Source organism: Callorhinus ursinus, unplaced genomic scaffold, assembly GCF_003265705.2.
Source record: "Callorhinus ursinus isolate GAN/ISIS: 27379988/994484 unplaced genomic scaffold, GSC_fseal_2.0 scaffold79, whole genome shotgun sequence".
In the NCBI taxonomy this organism is placed as follows: Eukaryota; Metazoa; Chordata; class Mammalia; order Carnivora; family Otariidae; genus Callorhinus; species Callorhinus ursinus.
Window position 1 is genome coordinate 1,106,326 of NW_027397141.1, and position 18,156 is coordinate 1,124,481.

At 43.6% G+C, this 18,156-nt stretch overlaps 1 protein-coding gene across 4 annotated transcripts in view; it reads left to right on the forward strand.

Annotated features, from left to right (window-relative positions):
- The window catches only part of MYO16 (myosin XVI), a 593,786-nt gene that overhangs the window by 490,686 nt on the left and 84,944 nt on the right, over nucleotides 1-18,156 (forward strand). For all 4 annotated transcript variants that reach the window (XM_073887420.1, XM_073887418.1, XM_073887419.1 and 1 more), the window contains exon 28: nucleotides 2,307-2,409. In XM_073887420.1, the coding sequence (XP_073743521.1) occupies nucleotides 2,307-2,409 (103 nt within the window). The remainder of the gene's footprint in view (nucleotides 1-2,306; nucleotides 2,410-18,156) is intronic.

The following is an 18,156-nucleotide window of genomic DNA, read 5'->3' on the forward strand; positions in this document are numbered from 1 at the left end:
GGTCTCCCATCACTTATTAGTACTTGCTGCATGCAAAGGTAATCCAGCAGACCGTGGAATGCACAGAGATGGTCCATCCCCTGGGGAAGCTCACCCACTTTGAGGAATCATAGGAATTAGACTTGTGCTTTTAATACAATACAGAGTTCATGTCACATCCTGAAAACGCATGCAGACAGAACCGAGAGGGGGTGTTCCTTGTAAAGTGGCCGGCCAAGGGTCTCGAAGCAGTTCTCTGTAAAGGTAGACCCCGAGGCTGTGTTTAGGTCCCCCATCCGGTTTCTCGCGTATTCAGACCCACTGTGCAAGTCCATCACCTGTCACCTTTGAACCACTGAGACATTATAAACCATAATCTGGTCTGCTCACTGATGTGTGCATGTCATACACCCACATTTCTGGACGGTCCACCCCACTGGCCTCTGCGTATGATACTCCTGGTTCCGGCGCTTCACACACACACACACACACTCACACACTCACACACACTCACACACACACTCACACACACACACATCATTCTACCCATTCTCTCTGTTCCCTTCTACCCTGAAGACACCCTTGTCTCTTCTGCAGCAACCACACACTAAGACCAGTAGAAAAGATAGATACCAAGTCCAGTGCTTACTGGGTAGGAAATCACATTCTTGCCTCTTGTAAAAAAAAAAAAAAATCACTAAATACTTCCGTATTCCACAGATCATTTCAGTCCATTTGGTGTAATCAAAATGATGAGCAAGATTTTTCATATCCTTGCCTCTGACACTATAATTTTTATGTTCAGACTTGGCTACCTGTAGTCTTACACCCTCCTGTACCCTGAGTTTGATTCTTGAGCAAAAATCTGTGTATGAGAAGGAAGGGTTGTGGCTGATGTTGATGTATCTCGTTTGTCTGACGTGTGGCTACCAAGATTAGGGTCATTCTCAGCCCAGGACAACCAACAGGCTGAGTGCTCAGTGATAATGCTAAGGATGCAAAAAAGGAAATAAATGTCTGCTATTGAAAAGTTCAAAATTGGGTGGGGGGATGGGTTAGCCTGGTGATGGGTATTGAGGAGGGCACGTTCTGCATGGAGCACTGGGTGTTATGAACCAACAATGAATCATGGAACACTGCATCAAAAACTAATGATGTAATATATGGTGATTAACATAACAATAAAAAATTAAAAAAAAAAGTTCAAAATAGGTGTCTTTTCTCAGTGTGCGTTCTGTGCCTTGCCCACGGTGCTGGGCACCTCCCCGCGGGGTGCCCCGCTCTGGTGTGGTGGTCAGGGGGACTCACGCCCAGTCCTCTCCCGGCTGCTCGGAGGGAGCCTGGCCGATAAACACGTGGAGGCAGTGAGCTCCCTTCCTTGCTCTAGGGAAGCAAAGAACTCATCTTAGAAGTTGCCAAATTTGCTGCAACAAACTTTAGATGGAAAGCTAAGACATTTTACAGAAAGTCACAGAGAACTTAAGTGATTTACCTTTGGGCATTAAATTCCCAGAGCAGCTCAATGTGGGAATCATAAACACGGTGCGACTAGAAGCAATTGCACAAATCCTTGCTTGTTTCTTCTCTGTCCCTCTTCCTCCTCCTTCTTCTAATGCAGTTTCGCCTCTATTTCAGGCTAAATACCGTGCATGCAAGGGAAATTTTATATAGATTTTTTTAAGTGGCTGATAGAATTTTGAAGGGCATTTAAAAAAAATCCATAGAAAACCATTATATTGCCATGGATTTCAGCTAGGGAATGACAGTGAATTATTCAGAGGAACTTTCAAATAAATAAATAAATAAATGTCCTTCTAGAAGATTTAAAATTCTCAATATGTAACATAATGGGAAGAAGCTACTCTAGCTCTCGCTTAAAAATTCTGGACGTTTCGATGCTCATTTATTATAGGTTGTAACTTTCACTTTCACTTTCAAATGGTCATAAGGAATTCTAAGATTCCTTAGAAGGTATATTTTTAAGAGCATTCTAAAATTTACATGAAAACCGTGAGTTTTCCTTCTCTTCAGTTTTCTTTTGTTAAATGGTTTCCGTTAATCCATGATAATAGCGTTAAACATACATTAAAGGATTGAAATATCTATTTGGCTCATTTTAGAAATCATTCTCCATGTCACAGAAGAGGGTTACCTCACGGTTGGACAATGTTAAGTGCACAGCAGATGGAGATTTGGGGGCTTGGAGGCTCAAGTAGGGATTGGGGAAGATTAAAGAAACAGTGTGAAAGAGACGACCCTGTCGAACAGAAGAAGCATTTGCTTGACAAACTCAGTCATGGCTTTTGTGTTCCTGCTGCTTTTCCCAGGTACAAGCCATTGGCCCATATGCTCCCGGGTGAGAAGCAGCTGCTGTCTGCCGGGGAGAAATGTCGCCTTGTTCTCCAGCGGTGCAAACTGCAAGGCTGGAAGGTGAGTGACCAGCAAGCGACGAACACACGGGCTCGGGAGTTCAACAAGCGAGCTGAGTCACGGTGGGTGCTAGCAGCCTCCCTGGCAAAAATGTCGATGTGTTGGGTAAGACGAGACACTAAGCGTAGTCCCTGGAAACACATCAGTCTTTCTGACGTTCCCCTTGTCGGGGCTTGGTGGCAGACCCGTGAGGCGGGCCAAGGGGCTCCTTAAATGGCGTGGACGAGGAGCTCGTGAAGCCGCATTGTTGGCCTGTGTGTCCGTCATCTTTGTCATTCAGGCTTTCTGACAGGGCTAAAGGAGAGCAGATGAGGGTGTTGGTTTCTTGGCCCCTCGCTGGGAGGTGGTCTTTGTTCTTCGGACCCACTTCCCAGCTCATCCAGGGCTGTGTAACCCCGTTTGCTGCTTCTCAGCTGCCACACACGGAAAAGGTCACTGTCCCTCCCACCTCACTCCGTGACAAAAGCTTCACCACTGGAAACGTTCATTCTTTCCTGTGGCCCCCTGGTTGGCAGAGTCCAGGGGCCTGCAGGAGAGAGAGCTCCTCCTTCCAGAAGGAAGAACTAACGTGAGACAGAATAGCCTGGGGGGGGCTCCCCAGAAACAGTGGGGTACAGTTCTGATTTTGTTCAGCACCTGGAACAGCATCAGAATGCCATGCATGACTAGTGTGGGGAACAGGAGGTTTGAAGCTTTTGAAAGCATTTGAAAAGTTCACAGTGACTCAGGAATGGGAAACAGAATAAAGCCCCAGACACCAGGAGTCCCTGGACGTTTCTGGCCATAAAGCAACAGAACAGAGCATGGCAGCTAATCGCTTTGGTAAAACCTACCAATCACCAAAAAGCCACCAGAAATGTCAGGTTGAAAAGCAGTGGGGCATCTCCAAGAGACAATGTAAGAGAACAGATGAGGCCAAAGACGAGAGCTTCCCTTCCGATGGTTCAGAACTGCTGGATGTGTGTGCTGGTGCCCACCACGGGCAACACAGGCAGGGACTGCAGGGCTGACGTTGGCACCTCATGCACCTGCTGCGAAGGACATGGAATCTGGAACGTCAGACCAATGACTGATGGCTTCATTGTCTGTACCACCCAGTCTCTCTCTTTATTATCATCTTGACCTTTCCTTTGTTTTCACCTAATAATGGGATGAGCTTTAAATAGTCTGAAGGGGGAGGCGCATGCGGCTGTAGGGGTCATGGGTGCACATCCGTGCCCAGAGGCTGGAATAGAAAGGGAATGAGGGGGTGTCACTAACATGGGACGGTGTCCGCTCAGCACTCTGGAGCTGGGGTCACATATAGAACGGTTAAACAGACTCGCAGGAAGCTGAAGTCATCTCGACTCAATCATTGCCAGAATTTTTAAGTAAGTCTTTTGGTAATAGTTGTTCCTGAATACAGAACTCTGAGATTTTCTTGTTGCATTTTTTTTCCCTTTAAAGAATACTCACAGAGGGGCCCCTGGGCTGCTCAGTTGGTTAAGCGTCCGACTCTTGGTTTCGGCTCAGATCGTGATTCTCAGGGTCATGAGATCGAGCCCCTCATCCTGCTCCGCTCAGCACAGAGTCGGCTTGAGATTCTCTCTCTGCCCCTCCCGCTCATGCTCTTTCTCTCTCTCAAAAAAAAAAAAAAAAAAAAGGATATTCACAGCTAAGGATAATAGGGCTTTATTAATGCTGAACGGAGGCTTGAGTTGTAGAGAAAAGGTGAGGGCATCTGGAACATTCTTCCCCCAGCAGGGGGGGGTTTCCTGTGCTTCCTGCACAGTGTGTGACGTGCATCAGTCCCCCGATGCCTGTGCACAGAGCACGGGGTTCCACACGGGGGCACCAGGGAGGCATTTCATGCCCCCGGGCAGCCACCATTCCTTCTGTACCTCTGCGTGTGCTGGGATACTGCTCGACATCGCAGCTGGGGATGGGATGACATTGGAACACACACCGGAACTTTGAAGAAGTGCATCAAAATAAAAAATGGGAACAGGTTCCCATTTCATTGCCCTGGTGTATTTTCCTCACTCCTTCACTCCCCAGAGGAGACTAAAAATAGGGGACAAAAGAAATAAATAAATCCATTTATTCGCTGCATGTTTTGCTTGTGTGTTCCATAGTGAATCGTTCAGAAAGACTGCTTTCTTCAGCTTCTCCAAAATGTAACTTCTCGTATACTTTATACTGTAAGACAAATCATTGACTTCATAGAAATAAAGCCTATTCATATTACACTTTTTTGCTAGATAAGAGAGCAAAAGAATTTTTAATTAATTAATTTAGAGAGAGAAAGAGAGAAGGGCAGAGCAGAGGGAGAGAGAATCTTTAGCCGACTCCATGCCCACTGCAGAGCCCCATGCTGGGCTCGATCTCATGACCTGAGCTGGAATCAAGAGCCATGGGTTTAACCCACTGAGCCACCCAGGCAACCCAGCAAAAGACTGTTTAAACATCATTTATTCCTGACCTGGAAAGTCAGACTTGTCCATTTCAAAAGCAAAGCGTTTGTTTGAAATGTGTTGGTAGTTGCAGGAAGAGTTGCTATGATTCTCCTCCGGCTGGTTAATCAGGACAAATCGAACGTGAAGCTGTTGAAGCAACAGTAAGATCCTAATGGATGGCTCTTGTTTTTTAGCATGATTCCCAAAGTGCTGAGAGTCACAATGTATGTTTCTATTAAGCAGTCAGTGTTCGTCCTTTGGCTCTGAATGGTTAACAGGAATTAATAGTCATTCTTTTCCATTTTTTTAAGAGCAGTGCGAGGAGACAGCAGGGATCGGGGCCATCTTTTGCTGTGTGAAACTGCGTGGAGTGTTAGCTGGAAATTCAATTATCTTACCTAAAAATATGATGATCCTCTTATTGTCTCTCTGATGGGTCCTGGAGCTGTTCATAGTGTGAGCTTCCCGCTCCTTTATGTAAACCAGACTCTGTGCAGGGAAGCCTCTGAGGCGTCAGCAGGGGGTCCTAGCCCCACTTTCTCCCACTTTTGTACATTGTAGCGACTCCATGGCCTCTCCTGCTTCAGATGCAGAGAGAGACGTCTCCCCTTCGGTGCTCTTGGGTTTGTTTCAGGATCCACCCGTGCTATTTTTTTCTCCCTGTAGTTCGGGTCTGGAGTCAGTGTGTGAGGCACTGGAAATTTTAATATTTTATACATGATGATTCCTCTCATCTACAGAATGTGTTACTATTCAGAGCTTTGGCTTTATTTGATTTAAACCTAATAACAACTATACACGGAAAAAGGAAAGTCGGCAGGGTGAACGGTAATGACCTCATTTGAGATATGAGGAAATGGAGTCTTGCAGATCGGCATACTGATCAAGATATTAGGTGTGGTTAATGTTTAGTTTCAGTGGAAAGGCCGCTTTGCTGATACCGGCATCTACGTCTTGCTATGCTGTTCTTTCCACTGCATTTAACTCGATCTATATCTTGTAATGTAACCATCTGAAGCCCTTTTATTCGGATTGCAGAACTTGAAAGGCATAGATTCTGCATCATAGTGTGAGCTTTGATCAAAGGCACTTACAGCTTCTTTTATTAGTCTGAGCAGATTGCTTCTTGGAGTGGGTGTCTTCTTATGTTGATAATTCACCTGGTGGAGGAAGGAGAGTCACGCTGACTACGTCCCGTTGCAGGCGGGTTATGATCCCAGGCCTGCTTACCCAGACCGTCCGCCAGTGACCCTTAAGTAGCACAGCTCTTTTGGACTCCCCTTCCTAACTGCATCTTGGGAAGAAAAGGAGGAGACGGAGAAAAGAGAGAGCAAGAAAAGGAAGAGAGGATGGAGAGGAAGATCTGGAATCAAGTGAGGATTCTCAGGAAGGGTTTGACTCTAATCCATCCTAGACGGAGCCGCTGCTCGGGCCATCCCCAGGCAGCCCCAGGGGCGGGAGACAATTCGGGGTGACGTTCCTGGAGATGGATTCAAGGTAACTCTGGCTTCCAGCTCACGGCTTGAGCGAAGGCGGGCTGAGAATAGTCATAGTAAGCCGTTTTGGTAAATCCCCAGTCTGCAGGATGCCAGGCTTCGCTCCCTGCCATATTCTGACTTTCCAGCGTTCCCCGCATCTCCAGAACACTTGCTCCCTCCTTTCTGCTCTGTTCTCATCCCTCAGGTCGCACATCTTCTATAAGGTTGCTGATGGTCTCCCCATCACTGGGGATTTGCGTGCGCCGACTTTTTCCCCATGTCCCCAGGACAGGGGGCAGAGGAGGAGGCCCAGTAGATGGTAGCAGATAAGTCTTGGTCCCTAAGAAGCTGCCAAACCGTATATTTTATACGGATACATGGATGTTTAAGAATGCTTATGATCTGGAATAATTCACCACAAAAACCTGAGAGTGGTAATATCTAGGGCATTGTTTCGAGATGATAGTAAAACAGAAGTGTAGCCTGTCTCCATGATTAGAAGATCAATGTGTTCATAAATTACTTCTGTAATTGAGAATTATTTTTAAAATTTGTTACCGCCCTATAAGTACAATTTAAATAGAATATTGTATAGGGTCAAATTAATTATTTTAAGCATTTATGAAAAAGACCTGTTAAGCGCACTGACTCTGTTTTGCTCTAAAGCATTTTCGCCTTCAAATAACAAGTCCTTCTTACTGGTGGTTTCTTGTTCATGTTTACAATTAAATGATACGTTTTAAAAAATATGGTGGCCTAGTCAGAGCCTCATCCTTATTTCATGGCAGATTTACGCCAGTTGTTCGAGGAGGAATGGAAGGTTCTGGAGGTAATCTGAGTAGATTCAATATGACTGACTTCCAGTACTTTTGTGGGAGCCCCTTGTTATATCTTCCAGGATCTCCGTTTTCTGTGTCTCACCAGATACAGTTTTCTTGATGAAACAGAGTCTTCAGATTACTTCATTTGTGGAAAAAAATACAAAGAGTTTGAATTAAGTCATAGTTTGCAAACAAGTTGCGTGGAGCCGCGAGTTATTAACCTTCTGTTGTTTGTTTTTAACAATTATTCAGATATCTGCTCTACCTAAACATGTACATTTTTATTTCAGTCCTACTTTCAGGCGCCTTTGAAAACAATCCCTCCAAAACTCTGCACATTTAATCAACCACTTTCTGCCCTGATTTCCCCACGCCACAGAGAAGTGACTGGCAGGCACTTAGGCTCATGTGGAACATGCTTGTTTTTCTATGTTATGTCATTTATGTAAAGTGAAAACTTTTGAAACTACTAATTCTAAGTGGAAAAATAAATGGTATAATCTGATTTTCACACATTTTATATGAATCAACTGGTTATAGGATGATTTTTTTTCTGTGTAGTTATTTGAATGCTATATTCATTTTAGAGCCATCTGGTGGGATGACGAAGGGAGAAACAAATCTGTCAGAGTCAGTCCGGGCGCTGCCAGGGGCGCCGTTTCCCAACACAGACGCTCGGAGCGCAGGGAAAGTCAGGCCCCCCTTTGGGAAAGCTTCCGCAGTGAAGTTTCACTGTCCTTTCAAACAGATTCTGAGGAGTTTAGAAAGTTCTGTGGAAAGTCAGAGAAGAGAGTCCTGTGAGGTGAGGCTCCCTTGAAGCAGGGGCTCACGATAACTGTTGCTGGAAACTGTGGAAGGAGAAGTTGAGAGAATTTGACATGGCGCCAGGATGAGAAGGCAGACCCAGGGAGACTTCCGGGGACTTCCTCAAGACTAGACAGACAGGAAGTGAGAAACAGACCCGAAACTTAAGCTTCTCCCAACTGGCCACACGATGTGATAGTAACTCTCTCCCGTGTGTGCCCATGTGTGGGCGTGTGTGAGCACACGTGTGTGTGTGTGTGTGTGTGTGTGTGTGTGTGTGTGTGTGTGTGTGACAGAGAGGGAGAGAGGGACGGAGATCCTGAAAGAAATAACAAGGGGCCTTCACAAAAGACAAACCCCAGATCCTAATGAAATACACTTTTCCTATTTGTGTTTGTTCACCAACAAAAAAATTACAAGAATTACTTTCTTTACCATCATTTTCTAATGTGATTTTCACGGGATGGCCTAGATTTCATGGCGCGTCTCCGTAAAATATATGATCTTTGAAGGAGCCACTCTTACAATGCTGAGAATCGCAAGATTAACATTTTACCATAACATTAAATAAAATCAGTTGGACAAAGGATTTATTATTTCATTAATCTAAAATAGTACAGTAGAGAAAAGATAATAAAAGTAAGAGCAAGAAACTGTTAAAGTTTGAAGCACCTTCCACTTTTTTTACATCTTCTAAGACAAGACAATGGTATTAGAGCCCTTGGCTCTTATTAGCACAATAAATTAATGGTTTATAACCTTTGTTTTATTACTCAAGGAGCACTTCATAAATCAGCTGTAAGTACAGGCTAGAAAATAGCCTATAAAATTATTCTTTCTCTCACATCCCTTCTCTTTCTCTAGAATTATTAATGTTGGCGGTAATACACGTTAGGGATCTTAGTGTATCTCTTGGTACCATGTGCGTTATAAACTGAGGGTTACTATATCTGTGCACATATAGCGATTTCCTTTTTTCTCTTTCACTCAACACATACACACACATATATATTATGAACACATTTTTGTTATGAAAGTAGTATTTATTCTTGATAAGAAATTTGAAAAATAGTGAAATTTAAAGAAGAAAATACAGATCACCCACCACTGAACTACCCAGAGATAAATACTCCAAAGTTTGGGGGTATATTCACTGACTCAGCTTTTAAAAATAATATTACAAAGTCTGATTCCTGGTCAATGTATCTCTCTCCTCTTTCACTCTGAACTCTATTAAGGAAAAATATTATGTCTTCTTTTTACATATATATATATTCTCGTGTGTGTGTGTGTGTGTGTGTGTGTGTGTGTTTCACTATTACATTCCGTACAGGGTCTGGCACATGGTAGACACCGAACATGTATTTGTTGAATGAATGAACAAACCTACTTATTATCACGTTTTCTCTTTGGAAATGAAGGTAGCCTTCCTGACACGTATGATAGTTTCTTCATATCATTCCTCTCAGCTTTCTTGCACAAAGGCTAGTATAATATCTGGCTTAATAATTGCTAAGGGAAAAGTAGCTGTGCCTATTCCTAATCCAGCTCTCATCTCTTAGAAGTCTAGTTCCTTTCCTCTAGCTCCGGACGTGTTGGTAGATTGAATCAACAAGCATTTATTGAGCACCATCTATGTCACTGAAGTCACACAAGGCGATATGGTACAACGTGAAGGCAAAATGTCATGGCTGTCTTCCACAGGTTTGCAGGCTAGCAGGGTCAAGAGAGAAAGGGGGAACCGCAGTAAACTAATGACGAGGACAGGTTGGGACCCACACTGGGAAGGAACCCACAAGGACTCTGGTTTAGGGAGGCATGTGTCATGAAGAACAACAGTGGCTTGTGATCCTCCAGAGCGCAGCTCTCCTGGACAGCAGTTAACAATTGCTTGACAGCTACTAAAGAGTGCTGGTTCTGTCCGTGCCTCATGCAGTGTTCCATCTTGTGTATATCCGTTTGCCCCCATTTCCAGGATTATTTAGTCCTGCAGCAAGCCTTTAGTAAGTACCTATTGTATGCCACAAACCCTGTAATAGCAAAGGGTTTTTTCGCAGATCAGGAACCAGGTCCACCCTTTGGAGACACCCACTCACCACCTTGAGAACGGGGCTTAGTGGGAAGCAGGGGCCAAGCCCGTGGGACCTTGGTTGCATCAAAACACCACGTTCTCTTTTAAGTTCACTGTGAAGCCATCGATAAGCTTCAAAGAGGGTGGTGACATGACCTGATTTATGCTTTAAACATGAACAGATGTGTTGCCGGACATTAAGAACAGCCCCAGGAAGCCAACGAACGGGGAGGTGCAGCAACAGTGATGGGCGGGGCAAGGACAGCAGGGGCAGGGAAGGGGCAGGAGATGACTCACAGTGGTCTTCAGTAGATGGGCCTAGCAAATCACTTGAAGAGTGGAATCTCTTTGAAAACCGACATTATTAACAAGTGTGAATGCGAATGTGCTGCACAAAATGTGGGCGATCTCGAGACGCTGGAGACCCCTGGCCCTCTAGGAGTTGAAAGCAGAGACGGTTCACACAAAAAAAATAAATGTAGATGAATCTCAGAGAAAACAGGAACACCCCATGCAACAGATATTTGGAAAATTAGGAATGCGATGTAAGTGTCTTTTTTTAATATCTAAAAATGCTCTTCGGGAGGAACGATATAAGAGCCTGCGCCCAGGATGAAGCACCATGAGGATTCCTAGTTTTAGAAATAAAGCAAACCTCAGAAGACACACATGGCAGTGACTTGGCGGACACTGGTTGGGGAGGGCCCCTGCGTGTGTGTGTGTGTGTGCGCGCGCGCGCGCGTGCACGGGCCTCAGGCAGGACAGCCGGCTGTGATCGTGCGTTTGCTGCCGTTAATCATTTATAGCATACACATACCATGAGGCAGGTAATTTTTATTCATAGTATCAAGGCCATTTTGTTAAAAACAAAGACTGATGGTGCTCCTTTGATGAATGCATCCACTTCTCCATGCACTCTCCTTTCTGATTCTGAAACTGATGAGCTTTGTGTGGGTTTGGCTTTGGTTTGCTTTTCCCGATGTGTGACTTTGAGCTGAAGAGGTTGACTTTCGTCAGTTCTCTTGACCACATCGATATGATTTCTGGAATGAAGCAATGTGCAGGATCACATAGTGAGTTATTCACCAGTCAGCTCAGAATAGGAGTTTTTGTTCATCTCTGCTTGTTGTACAGGTCATACTGTTCTAGGTGAGAGTAATTAATTTTCTTAACCTGTAATTATATGTAATTCAAGCTGAACCACCTTCCTCAAATACCGGAAGATGTGGTACTCTGTTCAGTGTGTGTGGCTGTAATTATCTTCTCTGTGTTGAAGTTAAACTTCAAGAATAGTCTATTTATAACAAAGAGAACTTGTATTTTAGTATAAACGTATCCTCTGAGGATGTTTAAAAATACATTTAGAGCCAGGCTGAACATTAGAATATTTCCATTTGTTAGTTTTTCAAAGCTACCATGAAAATGTAAAGTATTGAAATATTAATAATAAAATGTGCACACATAAAATAATGCCCATCCTTAGAAATTGAATGAATCAAAAAGCAAATAGGGGAAATATGTTAATTCAGCCTGAAGAAGAAGAATTTTACTTAAACGGTTGTTTTACTGAGTTTCTTGAAAGGATAGACCATATTCTATTCATCCTTGTGGTCCTAGAGCCTGGCAAGGTGCCTGGTCTCAGCCCCTGGAAATGTTGGGATGGATGGAGGGATGGATGGATGGATGGACGGATGGATGGATGGATGGATGGATGGATGGAGGGAGGGATGGATGGATGGATGGATGCATGGATGGATGGATGGATGGATGGATGCATGGATGCATGGATGCATGGATGCATGGATGGATGGAGGGATGGATGGATGGATGAATGGAGGGATGGATGGAGGGATGGATACATGGATGGATGGATGGATGGATGGATGGATGGATGGATGGATGCATGGATGGATGGATGGATGGATGCATGGATGGATGGATGGAGGGATGGATGGATGGATGGATGGATGGATGCATGGATGGATGGATGGATGGATGGATGCATGCATGGATGCATGGATGGATGGATGGACAGACTAGTGGATGGATGGATGAATAGAGGGATCGATGGGTGGGTGCATGATTGGATGGAGGAGTGGATGGGTGGATGGAAGGATGGATGAATGATTAAATAGATGGAGAGGACAGACCATTGATAGGACAGATGGATGAATAAATATGAGACAGGAAAATCAGGAAAGCCATAAAATACAGTGCACCCGAGAGTATGTGAAAATGACACAGAACCAGGAATGAGTGCAGGACTGTTCATGGTGGGCCTATGGAAGTGTTGGGGTTTGGAGGTGTTTCTGTTTGGAAGAGATTACCTGGTAAACACAGAAAGTGCTTTGCATGGTAAAAGAGGAAAGAACCGTGCTTTAAAGGAACACAATGACATTCTCAGATCAGCAGGAACTAAAACAAGGCTGATGGGAGAGTGATGCAGACATCAAAACACATAAAAGAAAAAGTGTGTTGTTCAGAATCTTGTCAAGAAAGCAGTTTAAAACTGGGAACAGACCTACTTTGGTCGGGCATGTTAAGAGATACCAGGCGTATTTTTGGAGTGCCAAAATGCATCAAAAGCGGTCATCAGTGAATGATGACCGCTTTTGATGCAAGTATAACATGAGATATCTTGTCTTTAAATGAGAAGTATTTATTAGAATAATGCTAATGTTTTTGAAGTAAGGGATATTAACATTTTCAAGGATTAATTCTTTGTCAATAATAATGAAAATAAAACATTTTTGCAGCAAAAAATAAACATTCACCATAAAGTATTATTAAATGTATGGTAATTATTAATAAAGATATTTCAATAATTTTAACAGAGAGAGGGACAGTATCTAACATAACACTGACAGCAACAGTAACATTATTCAATACAAATTCCATGTGTAAGAATGCTGTAGGCCCTTGATAATGTCTACAGAAGTCTCACATCAGTTTTCTGCTCTCCCAGAGTGTGTGGGAAGTTGAAGTAACAGTAAATAACACCTATTTTAGAAGAGTAAAAAGTGTGAACTCTTCAGAGATTAACAAAAATCATATTGTGGAGGGCTTTGAATGCTAAACCCAAAGGTATACGTTTAAGCTTCTAGGCAATATGGAATCACTGAAGGTTTCTGGAAGATTAATAAATTAGAGGCAGTGTGCAAGGTGAGTCAAAAGCAGGTAAGGAATTGGAGGGCAAGATAAATTATAGATTTTGGTTTGTGATAATCTTACATGGGAGATTTGGTGACACCAGAAATATGCAAGGTTAACATTTTTGTTTCTTGCTCTTTTCATTAGATGCATTTTACAAAATGAATGAGTTCAAATGGTTTAAACGGATTCAGTTTTTAAAATGTATTTAAAGTGAACTATTTTTTAATATCTGAGTTCATGTTATAGCTCGTGTCCAGTAAAATCCCTCTTGAAATTCTGCTTTCTTCATTTTAGTGTTCCATTTACTTTTATCTCCTCCACCTTAACAGATGTAACTTAAGATCTTTATATTTGTCCAACATCACCCTAGCCCACATGTATCTCATAGTCAAATTGAATATTCAGACAGATATACAAATAATGACAAAAGACAGGAACTCAGTGGTATTATAGAGGTATGTACAAGGTGCATTAGTGACGTGGGTATGCTATTAAAATGAATTCATTATTTGAAGGTACACACTAGACTCAGAGTTCACCAAGCCATCTGTGTTTTAAAGGATGGATAGGAGTCTATCCAGTAGATGATTTAGAGCAAGGTATATAGTATATGTTCAGCCAGAGAAGAAAAGCAAGCTCCCATTTTGGAATAGCAAGCAATGTGATATAGTTTGAGAATAGATACATCTGAATGCATTGAATAAAACCATACTATAAAAAGTCTAATAAACATTTCAAAAATGTTTGAACATTATCCTGAAAATCATGACCTGCTATTAAATCATGTTAGGCAGGAAAGTCACATGAGCTTGATGTTTGGAAAGATCACTCTGAAGATAGTTTTGCCCATGGTCTCCCAGTCAGTGAATGGGGGACATTCCTAAAAGGGCGAGGCCGGTAATAGGCTCCTCCTGCGGAAATCCCCGGGTTGCCATGGAAACCCATGGAAACCGGGAGTGTCTGTCCCTCTGCCCTTCCACAGGAGGGCCACCTCTGCCAGCAAGCTTGCCCCCCTCCCCTTTGTCTGCACCTCTGTGATTGGAGGCAGCCTTCAGTGATGATGAGGAGGAAAAGGAAAAAGGGAGAAGAGCATCTTCACAGGTCCCTTTGATCTCTGGCTAGTGCAGCCTCCAGACCACCTAAGAGCCATTGACGTGCCATCCAGCAGCTGTCTCTGCTCCCCCAGCCCCCACCTCTAAAAAATCCCCGAGAACTGTAGCAGGAATTGAAGCTTTCGAAGTCATCAATGACAATTTTGTTTAATCTTTTAAAATCTGTCACTTCAAAAAAGAAAAAAAAAACCTAATGGTTTTCTAATAAAAATAGCGATGACTATAATTCATAGATGGTTTACTTTTACAGGAGTCAGAATGACATTAACATTTTAATCTCAGATCAGAACACTCTGCATCCAGAGAGTGCACAGGGAGAGGGCTCAGTAGGAGAATGTTTTAACCTCTCCTCCTCTCTGGTTGTGAGAAACATTGTTTGATAAGAGAATGCAACCAAAATAAAAAATGTGGGTGATTGGAACATTTGGTTGCATTCAAATGAATCCTAACTTATTGGATTTGGTATAGCACACTAAGGCACGGGTGACAGAGTAACTTTGACGTGAATTCATTCCACAGAAAAAATTAAAATGGCCAACAATTTTCTCCTGGTCAATGACATTAATAGACTAGACAATAAAAATATAGAATCCTTGCGATCTTGTCTGGGTTTTCCTGGTTAAAAAGATTCCTAGATATGTGTCCCAGTAATCCTTAGCCTGAATGATAGCAGAGGACTTAAGACCAAAATGTGTTATTCAAAATAGTTTCTGACAAAGAAACCCAAAATACTACTAAATGACACATCTCATTCTTTAGGGAAAGAAGAAGCATTTACTATAAACATGACGTCTCTAAAAGACCAGCAAAGTCAAACAAATGTTAACACTTCTGATGAGTATCTCCAGATACTGCCAATCCACAAATAAATTACGCGGTAAAATATATGTATATATAAAGAGTGAATGAATGAATGAATGAATGAATGAATGAGTCGCCCGTTGGATATGTGTAAGGTATACCCAAGTAGCTGAATGAAGAATTATTTAATCCATCTGAATGTGATGGCAGCACAATACCCAGCCATGCCCACAAAGTCTTCAGCTCTCCCTTAGCAGGACATTCGTCATGTAGATTCAGGCTTCCGTCCCCTCCTCCCACTGAATCGAAAGCCCGGAAGCCTCCCTCATTTACAAAGCCTTTGGTTTTACCTCTGGAGAATTTCCATGGGCATAACTGTACCAGAGCCTCAGCAGGAGCTTTGGGAGCTGGTCTATCCCTCTGGCTCCCAGAGGAGCGTCTGCCCGTCTAGCAGCGCACCTTCCCCTCACACGCCCTGTGCCTCCTGTTCCCACCCAGCTCCTCCCTTGCCATTGTCCCAGTCCATGGATCACAGGAAGGACTCCTTTTATCCTGCCTGCAAGACATGCAGATCTGCTGTGTGAGGCGCTCAGACCACTTTAACGACCCACCTTTGGGTCCTGTGAAATCTCTAATACATTGTGAGAAAAACCTACTGCATCCATATTTACGCCCCTTCTAAGTTAGCCTCCATATGTGAACCGAAAACTGGACGTTCCTGAAAATACTCTGTTAGGAGGTTTCACTTTTTCTTACTTCCTTTGTCTCAGTGGGGGAGCAGGGCTAGCTGACTCATTGCTCCCCAGCCTTCTGTCTTACGTCTATACCATTTGTAGACCATTTTCACCCCACTTTTCTTTTATCGCCCCCATCATTTGTTCTGTCACCTGCTGGCTGCCATAACTTATCTCCAGTTTGCTGAATGACTTAGGGTCTGGCTTATGTTTTCATTGACCATCATAACTTATTTTCATCCTTGAAGACATTATCATCCATTGCGATGACTCATCTTCTTATACCAGGACTTCACAATTCCTTATGTTCTGTTTCTAATCTGAATCCACCCTCCCCACATCCCTACCACTTGTGAAGTTCAAGAATATAATATATCTTCATATTCTTCAGGAGATGTAAATGTATGTGCATAATGGCAAATATGCAATGCAATATAATAAGAGAAATGAGGAATCATTCATTGGGTGTTCTGGGAACACAAGTGAAAGTCATCAAAGGCCTACTAGAAGTGGATAAATGGGTCTCAAAAATCTAATAATGGAAGTGGGGCTTGATTTCCGTCATGAAAGATAAATAAGAGTTGGCCAACACACAAGCAACAGTGGTAAGTCCTTCCAAATCCAAATTGTTGATGACATTATATTGTCCCACTTCACCAAGTACCTCCAAGAGCCAAGCCCAACAATCCACTCTTCAGGTGGTTTTAAGAAGGAGCTTTATAAATTTCAAATACAATTTCAGAAGTCATTTTTATGAAATTTAGCTGGGATCCTCTTTAAATCTTCCGGTGGATCCACATTGTTCATAGAAGAATGTCCAGGTTTTCCTGGAATACTCTACACGGTGTGGCCTCTTCCCTCATCACTGCAGCCGCACCCCAACATAGTTTTCTGCCCCTTGCTGTTCACAGGCTGCTTTTTCTGTCCCACATTTGTCTTCTCCCTCTATCCCTCGACCCCCTGGAGAATTCATGGCTGAGCTAACTTGCTTCTCAGTGAATCCTGTCTGACCCCAACTTGATCACCTCTTCCTCTTTGGTGTCCCTCAGACACCACTCTGTCATCTTTGCTCACACTGCTGATCTCCCCCAGAAGCTTCTCTTTGAGGACAGTATCCTCCTTTGTACCCTCGGCATCCAGCGCAACTCTCGAGACAAACCTACTTTGGTGTTTTGAATGGCTGTTAGGAATGTCACTCTAGGAGATCTTTTTCATCCTGTCCAAGTCCCTTCTTGTCCAGCCAGGGTCCCCATTTAATTAAGAGAGTGGAACTGGAATCCAGTTGTCTTAGCTCCATTCCATAGGTCTTTTCCCTACGTCGAGCGCCCCCCGTAGATGAGTTCCCCTAGCGATCATCACCGACTCTACCCATTGGGCCGTTTTGCTGGCTGTCCCATCATTCTTCTAGACTTGTATCTTGGGACAGAGGTTTGCATGCATTTTGCCTTTGGGATTCAGTTTCCCACAATGAGTTGCATACCACAGTCAGTGATGAACAGAAAGATGCCATGCTCCCTCCTTCCCAGGGCCTGTCTCACAGATTTGTTCCGCAGCGCTCACAGACAGTACCAACTGTTCTTCCTGTTGGCTGCCAAAATAAGTCAGCAGTTGGGAAGGGGGGGGGGAAAAGACTATGAATTATGGAAAATAACTAGGGAGAGAGAATGGCAATACAATGGGAAAAAGTAACAACTCTTTGTAGCCCCCCACCCAGGTGACTGTCTCCAATTTCAGCAGACTACCAGAAAACTAAACAAAGAACAGCATCCAGTCAAGCAGGAGCCTCTGAGACAGGACAGTCGCTGAAAACTTTCCCGGCTGATCTGACTCACCAGCCTGACCGCAATCATGCAAGACTCAGGCCCCAGTCTCTTGCACAACCCTGTGTTTCATGAAGACAGCAGATCACACGGCAAAGGGGCAGCTAGATGGAAGGATGGGGAGTGACAACATATGTTGGGAATAAACTCAGTTTCCATATGAAAAGGTTCGTAAACCACCTCTAGCCAAGCATTCCGGAGACAAGTCTGACCTATAAACCCTTCCAGTGCCTAATGGGGTGTGCATACAGGCAAGCTTCGGGTGTCATTATGATGTATGCTGGAGCAGAGGGGTGCTCGCATCTTAACGTCCCCAGCTCATGCTTGGGAGCACACGTGTTAGTCTTGTCATCCTGGTGGCGTTTATCTCAAGTGCTAAGAATATGATCATGAACCTATCACGAGGTGTGCCTGAGCAGCATTTTTTCTCAGGCTCGCAGAATATCACCTCAGAGCTCCCCCAGCACCTCATGTTAGTATTTACCAGGCTCTCCTGCAACTCTTTCTGCCTGCTTCCC